General features: G+C 38.1%; 1 protein-coding gene across 1 annotated transcript in view; it reads right to left on the reverse strand.

The window, feature by feature from the left end:
• LOC139734164 (transcription elongation factor SPT6-like) overlaps window positions 1-10,143 on the reverse strand; it is a 45,020-nt gene extending 34,877 nt beyond the window's left edge. Inside the window, exons 1-10 of the mRNA XM_071644969.1 lie at window positions 10,115-10,143; window positions 7,805-7,936; window positions 6,699-6,812; window positions 5,297-5,370; window positions 4,214-4,372; window positions 3,656-3,731; window positions 2,846-2,930; window positions 2,005-2,110; window positions 1,345-1,443; window positions 90-176 (exon numbers count right to left, since the gene is read on the reverse strand). Coding sequence (XP_071501070.1) covers window positions 90-176; window positions 1,345-1,443; window positions 2,005-2,110; window positions 2,846-2,930; window positions 3,656-3,731; window positions 4,214-4,372; window positions 5,297-5,370; window positions 6,699-6,812; window positions 7,805-7,895 — 891 coding nt within the window. The 5' untranslated portion in view covers window positions 7,896-7,936; window positions 10,115-10,143. The remainder of the gene's footprint in view (window positions 1-89; window positions 177-1,344; window positions 1,444-2,004; window positions 2,111-2,845; window positions 2,931-3,655; window positions 3,732-4,213; window positions 4,373-5,296; window positions 5,371-6,698; window positions 6,813-7,804; window positions 7,937-10,114) is intronic.
• Window positions 10,144-10,498: the final 355 nt, after the last annotated feature.

Here is a 10,498-nt window from a genome sequence, read left to right on the forward strand (position 1 = left end):
GTTGCTAGTATCATAATTGATCGTAGTTGTTACACGTAATTAGTGTCAGGCCTTTACAGTACATTGCTAAAATTGGCACCAAGTCTCACCATAAATCTCTCTGGAAGGTCTGCCGTCTTGATCTCCGAGTCTAGATCCGTGAAGTGACCCCTCTCCAGCTCACTTGGCTCAAACACCTGGACACAAATAGAGAAAGGCAGACTTGAAACAAGGTAACCCGGTGGATTCTTGATCACTACCCAGAAGCGGAACTAGAGGGGGGGTTTGGGGGGGGGGGGGGGGGGGTTGCAACCTCCCCCCCCCCCCCCCAAAAAAAAAAAAAAAAAAAAAAAAAATCCGGGGACCATTTTTTTTTTTTATCTTATCTTTTTTTTTTAACTTGTAATTTTTAATTTGGCAATGACCTCTATACCAAAAATAGTGGTGTTTTAGATGCAAGAAAACGCCATTTTCACACACAGATTTTCAAAAATTCTCCCTACTCTGGGAGGGGGGACACCCCCCTCCCACACTCTCCCCCCCTCGCTCGCTCCGCTCGCTCGGGCTTGGTCGCTACGCTCCCTCGCATACCGCCCCAACCCCCCCCCCTTTATAAAAAGCTAGATCCGCCCCTGCTACCGATAGAGAGCAAGCAAGATGAAATCTCCCGCAATAGCTGAGTCCCATGGGGTCTAAACAAAAAGAGGCTTGTGCAATATAGTTTGAAGGCAAACATCACACATTGGGTTGGGATGGTAAAACTACACATACAATGCATACTTAGTCAGAAATACACACACCTTTTATTTAAAAAACATCTTTTTATTTTTGATGATGAATAAGAAAGCAAACTTGACATCAAAGAAAGATATCAGTTAACAGCTCTACAAAAGACACCAACACAATTGTGGATGGTCACATTTTAATCTGTCAATCAATCAATCAATCAATCAATCAATCAATCAATCCAAATCTGTCAATCAATCAATCAATCAATCACTCACTCAATCAATATCTGTCAATCAATCAATCAATCAATCAATCAATCAATCAATCAATCAATCAATCAATCACTGAATCACTCACTCACTCACTCACTCACTCAACCAACCAACCAACCAATGAATGAATCAACCAACCAACCATCCAATCAATCAATCAATCAATCCAAATCTGTCAATCAATCAATCAATCAATCAATCCAAATCTGTCAATCAATCAATCAATCAATCAATCAATCAATCAATATCTGTCAATCAATCAATCAATCAATCACTGAATCACTCACTCACTCACTCACTCAATCAATCAATCAATCAATCAACCAATCAATCAATCAATCACAAAGACTGTCCCCACACTGACCTCATAGATGCTTTTCTTTGGTTGTCTCTTCTTGCCAGGGCGCTTGGCTCTCCTCCGTGGCTCTCCCTCTTCCTCAAGATCATCATCCTCTTCCTCGTACTGTAGGTGGAATCAATTTTTACAAGATGCATGAGTGTTCAAAAAGCTTGCTTTATTAATTTTGTTCATTTTCTTCTTCAATTACTTCTTTGCTCTGCACAAATTTTGGAATACACTGTCAACCACTCTGATTTATATGCAACGTTATAACTATGTAGAATGTTAACTGAATTATGTAAATCATAAGCATAAAAAATTCACGACAAGTCTACTGTGCAATTAAAACACTTTTCAATGTCCAACAAAAGAATACTAAAAGCTTAATATCCTATGTTGGCAGTGCAAACCTTGCTGTATTCACAACAAAGAGGCAACATATGCCTGCTGTTATGCACATATCAGTAGGCTAACCTCATAACATGATGCTGTTCGCATTTTTAGCTTGTACCTGATCATATTCACTTCACTGCTTTAATACTTCTGTGTCTGGCATTTCAGCCTTGTGATTTGATGTATAATTCGAAATCTACTATTGCACACTTCCTTATACAAAATGTGGATGATTTAGATTCCTAGAAATCAAGTTAAATCATTTTAAATCAAATCAATATCGACAATCACCTCAGAATATTCTTCTTCCTCAGCCTCTTCGTAGTCATCCCCATACTCATCAAACTCTTCAAAGTCAAAGTCTATGCCAAAGATGTCCTGAGCTTCTTGGAGGGCACTGTTTAGGGGTAACAAACGCAAATATTGTGAGGAAGATCACATATGACCAATATATGACAAACATACGACCCACACAGTCAGTTATCATCATTGTATTACTGTATCACATGTATTTTTTTCTTCTTCTTTTCGTTACTGTTATTTTGGTTTGGCATTTTCTTTATGTTATTGTGTTTTCTAGTTTTCATGTATAATAGCATCAGTGCGCTTAGAATCACCTGTATAAAGCGCCATATAAATGCAATTATCATACTGTAGTTGTTGTTGCTGTTATTATTGCTGTTGTTATTATTATTATTATTATCATTCTTCTTCTTATTATTATTATTATTATTATTGCTATTATCATTACTACTATTATTATCATTATTATGTAATGTTACATAATATCTAGTCACAGTAAGATAAACTTTGTGAAAAACTGGAATGGCAACTCTGACAAGAATTAAGTTCCTATGGAACATGTATGGAACATCTCTTTGAGAGAGTCATAAGATTCCTGTTTTGTTCACTCTCCAATGGCAGGTGATACACACATTACTTGAGATTGAGAGACATGATGTAATAGTTTGTGATGTCACTTCAGACCCTCTGGAAAATTATGGTTCTGACATTCAATTAGTAGGCATCCAGGTCATAGACAATATCAACCTCATCAAAATGCAATGGGCATCACACCTGTCACAAATGTTATCAAAATGCAATGCATTCATGAAAATGAAAACACACTCACGAGTCGGTATATCGTGGGCGGTGCCCCTTCTTCTTCTTCTTTGTGATTGGCTGGCCTGCGTCGTCGACGATGAAGTCATCGGGATCTGTGAAAGAGCACAAAAAGGTATGGCATACGATCCTAACAGCAGGCAAAGAAAGATCATTTTTGATATGGTGGAATTTCCACGCGTGGGTCAGTACGGCTTGTCCTGAGTTTAAAGGCTGATTACTGTTTTTACCAGGTATCCAACCTTAATACCCATCTTCTCCCCTTCCCCCTCCCCCCCCCTCCCCCAAAAGTACATACAGACAAATAAACAAATTAAACAAATAAAATAAAATGACTAATGTAAGAGTATGACAGGTGAGACTCCCACTAATGTAAAAACATATTCATCCAACTTTTGAACAGCTAGCAGGGAATAGCCCAGAGCAGACTGGAGACAATTACAAATAGCTTGAGGCTAAAACTATAAACGAAGCAAAGATAGATAGATATACTTCCACTTTTCAGAATTTAAGTGTTTAACATCACAGATGATATCACATTAACCCATTGAGGACGGATTGATTTTGCTACAACACGCATTTCCCATAGACACCTGCCCGAGTATACTCGGGACTCATCCTCAATGGGTTAATAAGTTGCAGCAAAATGCACCATCTTTCTAAACATACCAAGACTTGTGAACGACCATTGCAAATTCATATTAATTTCAAATCAATATTCCTTTCAGTTAGTTCAGACTCGGGGAACAGGTAGAGAGTTGTACCAGCCAAGGACGGATGCAAACACTTGAATATTCAACTGTCCTTCTGCTCCACGTACCTGATTCCTCCTCTGAGTCCTGAAGGTCCGCATACTGGTCAACTTCCACTGTCTCAAGCAACTCTTCTTGCATCTCCTAGCACAATCGAAAAAAAAATGCACAAAGAGAAGAAACATAAACTTTTGTACACTTGCTCATTTTCTGTCTGCCAGGTAATGACATTGTGAAAATGTTACAATCCTGTTCAGAACATATTTTGAGAGTGAATCACCAATCGAGGGAGTTTCATTCCCTGATGGTGAACTAACAAAGTTTTCTTTGAGCCTCCCTACAGTGATATGCACATAAAGAGCATGTTCTTGGTTGACCTTACAGACAAGCAACTGCAGGGACACCTAAGGAGCAGTACCAAACATTACAATAAGTTTGCTTGATATGAATTTAAAAGCTTCATTTTAGTCATTATCTTTTACTCTGTTGTCCAGAGTGGAATGGTCAAAGGAGAGGAGGCTAGATAAAGGAGCTAAAAATAAGATAAGTTTGAGAAAGATGACATTCTCACTGGGTGAACGTCACCCTTTATGACTGAGAGACAAAGAGAGAATGTAAGGACTCACAGCGGAAGTGGGACTCAGCTCTCCTTCCTCTCCCTCGCCTGCAAAAATCTCCTTGGCGATCGCATCTCTCTCGTCCAGTTCCCGCATCGGGCCTGCCCCACCATCCTCGCTACCACTGTCCTCCTCATCAGATATCTGACGCACACGCCGGAATTTCTTCTGCAAATTCAAAATGGATGAAAGAGTTTGCCATTTGATGAACGGTCTTACTTCGGCATACTATTGTATACACCATATATTTTGATATATATTTTTTTCGAATTTCATGAGTCTGGTGCTTTTCGCGAATTCAAGAACTCACAAAATTACTAACTCTGCTCCCGACATGAACTCGACGCACATGCATACATGTATTGGTATGCAGTACACAGTACTTGAACAAGGTACGCGATATTACTGTACTCCACAATTGCAAATCAAACCCCCCGCAAAATGTCATGAAGTCCCGATTTGTGAAAAATTAAACTCAATAAATAAATGGTGCATACAACTTACATCATTTATGACCAGAATGGCCATTTCTGTTATTGGTAAGTGTCATGTGTACTCACAGGAGGTTTTACAGGTCTCACAGTGGCAATACCTCATGAATGCGTTCATTTCAATAGATTTCAAACAATATATCTCAGCCATGGTACAGGCTATATACACCTGAGCTTCAATCAATGACTCAAACTGGAATATTTGGCTTCCTAAAAAACATGGATCACTCTCCAGCTAATTTCTTTTTCTTTTTTTGTGCAAACATACTGCTACACTCAAAATGTACCAATTTCACCACTACAAGGTGTACACAGCATTTGACCACTGACTGTTTCAAAATGTGTGGTAAAAAATCTAGGGGCTCTTTAAGTAAACTGTAACTCCTACCACCATGGAATGTACATTGAAGATCTCTCAGAGTAAAAAACAAAACAAAACAGCAACAAAAACAAAAACAAACAAATACCGACCTCAAAACAGACGAACAACCAATTATCCCAAGAGAATCAACAAATCACAAACCGCACAAGATACATAAATATTTGCAAATATCATTTCTTTGCATTCTTCTATACTTTTTACAAGACGTTTTGCACTTACCCTCTCAACTTTGACCCCAAGGTTCTCTTCAATGAGGTCGTAATCTTCTTCTGTCAGCCTTTCATCATACTCTTCTGCAAGGTGACGTAGAAAATAGTATACAAAGAGCTCAAAAAAACCTTCCAGTTTCATATCTTTTTCTCCTTTTTCTTTTTGTCTTTGCCCTTTGAAATACTATTAAACACTTTAAATATTGCTTCTTTGAGGAATTTGCAGCAATACACAACATGTCAAACAAAGTAAGTTTATGATTTGAAATACAGCTCAAGAAGTCAATTCTGTCATAAATCTGATAACCTTAAAGTTTTACTGTAGTTATCCAGTATGCCAATCAAAATCATACAGACAGACTCATATTTGTACATTGATATTGTATGTACTATGTGCAAACTTGCACATATTCGGAGAAGTTTACATATCAAAGTGTGATATCTTTCACAGAGAGCAGGTCTATTTTTTTTTCTTTTGGTGACATGAAATCATGTGTAAGAATTTGAAATAAAAATTCTTCAATCTAGCAATTTACAATGTACCTTGAAGTAGTACTATAACAAACATGCACACAGATGGACATTTTTTTTTTTTTGTCTATCAAGGTATATATTTTCAAAGAGAGATCTTATTTTCCTTCATTCTAGATGTCAAGTCTTGTGGCATGAAATCATGTGTTAATTTGAAATAAAAACTCCCAAAGTCCTTACAAATGAGACATGGAAATTGTCCAATATCTGAAGATGGTGTTAAGTTCACCATAACCATCTTTTCAAGCACCTTGAATTGCATTTCTCTACAGGAATACCCACAATGCTTCAGAGAGAGAGAGAGAGAGAAAAAAAAAAGCTGCTAGCATAAAGCCACATTACAGATTTGGTATAATGTCAAAAATCAGAATTGAAAGAAACTTGTTCATATTTAAATAGGCTGACAGTGCCAAATTTCCACATGTCATTAATGGAATTGAATGGCACAAAGATAAGAAAAGTACAAATTCACGCTGACATCTCTGCTATTCTACAAGTAAAGTGACAAATATTACATCCTCTTTATGTGCGCTGTATACACATAGGACGGACTATCACAACTACGGTATACTGCTTTCGTCAAGGGTGTGATTGTAATTGATATTAAAAAGGAAATACAGTGGGTAACAGGTTTGTTTGCCTACTACTTCTATAAAGTGCATTTGCCTACAATTTGTATAGGGTGCGCAGGAAATAGTCCCATCCATAAATGTACGTGGATGGGCAGTCCACACATCTCATACGCATCACACATGACAAGCACTGTACAACACAACTACTTGTCCACTGGTATACAACTATGATACAGAATGTTGACAAAATCAAACCTAAATGTCAGCTAATTCAGTGCAAAGTACAGAGAAGAAGGGCTACGCACTAACCTCTGTGTTTTCTCTTTTTCTTACGGCCTATTTCTCCCTCATCTGAGTCAGAGTTCTCCTGCTCCTCATCTTCAACGTCATCGTTTATTAGGTCCGGTACATTCTCCTCCTCATCTGCAAAACAAGGATACATTGGTCAAGAAAGAATGATGTCACATTTGTGCAAACAGCATGAATGTAGCTCTGAATCTTCATCTTCTTTTCCTTTTTATCAATGAATTCTTGACTTTCAGACACATGTCAATTGTATACCAGTACTTGCGAGGATAAGAAACTTTTTTTTTCCTGCTTCTTCTTCAGGAGAGATTACATGTAGATTGAACTAAATACAGTTGAACCTCTCTTATCCGGCCTCCCTTTATCTGGATCTCTCTATTATACGGACGCAATCTCGCCGTGATTTTTTTTTTTTTTTTTAAATAATTACAGGAGGAAAGGGAGATTCCCAACTCCTTGAGAACTCCTACACAAACACACATGAATTACAGTACATATTACTTCCAACATGATTAACATACATTACATCAAATTTCCTTCCAAATTGCTTACCTTCAGTCATTTTAACATCCCCAAACATCCCCAAATGTAACGATGAAAAGGTTGCAGTATACACATTACTACATGTGGTACTACAATGGGCTACATCAGTACATGTGTATGTATATATGTATAAAGCATTGAGTCTCCCGTATCCGGCCAAATCCCTTATCCGGATGAGCCCCGGTCCCGACTTGTCCGGATACGAGAGGTTCAACTGTACATGTAAATTCATCAAGTTTGCACAAAAATCACCTGAGACAGACATCTTCATTTTCATCTCGAAGAAAACTGTTGTCAATTTACAGATTAGTCATGAATTTAGTGATTAAAAATACTTTTGATAATGCTGCAATTGACATAAACAATGATGAAAGTACAACTAAAATGAAAGGGAAGCTTTTATTCTCTCCTATATGAAGTATAAAAGTACTTAATAGCAATGAATGACACGATCTATAATAAAAGATACAGCATCAACACAATGAAAGGTATTGGATGGGTTAAGCAGGCAAACATTACAATGTATTACAGGACCCATGGAAGCAACATAAGGGGTCAATATTAACCTTCTTCCTCCTCCTCCTCCTCATCATCACTGCTCTGCTGGACATCTTCCTCCTCCGATACCTCCGCCTCTTCCTCAAAGAAATCTGACATCTTCTAGGTTGGCACTATTCTTGGGTCAAGGACGAAAAGAGCTGCAGAGGGACGGAGAGCAACACAATTAGATAGCAGAATATGTGGACACTGATACAAAGTAAATGGTTTGAAAGTTTCCTGCAATGCATACAAGTGATCTCAAAACATTAACACCACGCTACTGAGAGTTATCCTACAGATCAGCAGAGGGGTTTGAAAAAAAGGAATGACGATAATAAATACTGAAGCTAAAATGAAAAGTCAAACATGAATGAAATTGCTTGTTATAATACTGCATATTCCTCAGTTGGGCTGATTCCTTGCAAGTTACGATGTACTTGCACTCTCTCTTCCTTCATGAGTACTTGTCAAATATCAGCATTTTCTGACTGTACAGAACATACAAGTTCCTATCAATACCATTTCATTTCACTCTCTAAATCCAAGTTTGTCCACAGAGTTAAAAATTATGCATACAATGGCACTTACTGTACACTGTAAACCAGTGCATACAATGTACATTGTAACTTCTCTGTAGTAACAACCATGCAGGCTACCTTCCACTACATGTACACATGTACATGTACATGTATAATGCACATTCCTATCACTGGTGAAGCAATCAAATCATTGGCCATATGAAAATAAAAGTTTTCATTTTCTTTAACAGTACATGTACACCGCACGTATACAGTTGTATGTTAACAGTGCCCGATCAAGAGGGGGGTGCACCAGGCACGCGCCCCCTCTTTACTTTTGGTCTAAACAAAAGAAATAAAAAGAAAAATATCGGGGGAGAGGGGGGTGCGTGCACCCCCCCCCCCCCCCCCCCCCCCCCACCTCCTTTACTTTTGCGAAGGCGCCTTCCCTTTATGGAATTCCTGGATCCGCCCCTGGTTAAACTTACAATGTACACGTACATTATTCCCAAGGTGATTTCTTCAACTTATCGTACAAGACACACTTTTCTGGACACTGTTTGTAGACCCTACTACATGTAGTACGGGTCTCCAGTCATCTACATATGATCTACATGTACATGTATAGTACATGTACAAACTTGTTCTGAAATAATCTGTGATATAGTATGTTAGATCAGTGTACTATTTACTTCAACTTCTACAGATTGTACATTTTAATGTACATTTGAGTCAATATGTAGAGTATGTGTCATACAAATTGTATCTGACAACATAATATTGTAGATGACTGCACTTCTCATGAATAAATGACTTTCTGAGATTCAGAGTTCTTTTTAGTTTGAACCAAACGGTACTGGTGCATTATCGAGCCAGCTGAGGCACATTCACACAATGATAAAAATTTTACAGTTGTCTAGAACATACTCAGCTCAGTGCTTGTAGCTTGTATGTAGATGTACATGTACATGTACAGGAAGCAAGGTGGGCTATCACCAGATCACAGGTCATTGGATTGCTTCAATCTTATCTTTAACTTTATCAGGACATTACAACAACTAGAAAAGAAAAGTGGTATAGAAAATAGGCATTCTGTCAAGGTCCCCATACATACACAAGTGTACGCTTGAACAAGCGAGTAGCCACTTATTGTTACATGTATTTTTCTCTGGTGAGAGTGAGGCTTACATAATTGCCAAGGCTACCAGGCCAGGGCAAGTTGGCAAGTTGGTTCTTCTGACTTCTTTGTCTTCCAGCTATTCAAGTACAATTGTACAGACTGCCATTGGCACATTACCTTACTTGTCCTTGTCAAGTGCACAGATGAAAAGTGCACATAAAAAGATCACTACAAATTATACCTAAACACGTGCTGCTATTACCTGGTACTCAAGGGTTCAGTGATTTAATGATGTGATGATTATGGCTGAATAGTTAGTTAGAGGTTTAACGTTAGGTCTCCGTACATGATGCACTCAGCTCAGGGCAGGTAGACTTGCATTTGGCTTTTTGGAAAGGCATTGTAGTATAATACACTACACATACAGTATCGTCAACGCGATAACCGCAGCGCAGTAGGCCTACAATGTACCTACAGCATCTATTGCATGTGTTCTGAATGCAACAGACAACAGAGCAGAGCTCGCGTTATCATGGTTATTGACGGTGTCTATGAGGCAAAAATACCTTTAATGTGTTGATGAATCAGAACCGTATACTAACGATATTATTCAAAATTCAGTCTTGTTCGAAAATTCGACATCCAAACGATAATAACTCTTTACGAAGAAATAAATAAACAGGAATATAATCACTTACGGGGCTTCCCAGCGACAGCGAGTGAGACGTAATAGATAGGTAATAATGCACAAGGATGGAAGTGCTACTTTTCTGACTCAACCTTATGTGGGGTCATGAGTGCAAAATCACATTCCCTCTTCCAGTTTGCCTATCGTTATCGAAATGGTAACACGATTTAATATGGTACATTAATATGAAATCATATTAAAACGGCCGTAGAGGTTAAAACTGACATTTATATAGAAAATTCGTGCACTAGTGCTAATCTTATCCTCCTTTTGGGATTTTCTGAGAAGCAAACATTACATTTGGTTATCACTCCTAATTATTGTTCCGTTTACCACTGATTGAAGGGTTCTGATTAGAATCTCTTTTCTTCGCTACTTGTAGTATATCATTCTG

The sequence above is a fragment of the Diadema antillarum genome, unplaced genomic scaffold (genome assembly GCF_040938485.1).
Source record: "Diadema antillarum isolate AM-2024a unplaced genomic scaffold, OU_Dant_1.0 seq00000512_RagTag, whole genome shotgun sequence".
Taxonomy (NCBI): Eukaryota; Metazoa; Echinodermata; class Echinoidea; order Diadematoida; family Diadematidae; genus Diadema; species Diadema antillarum.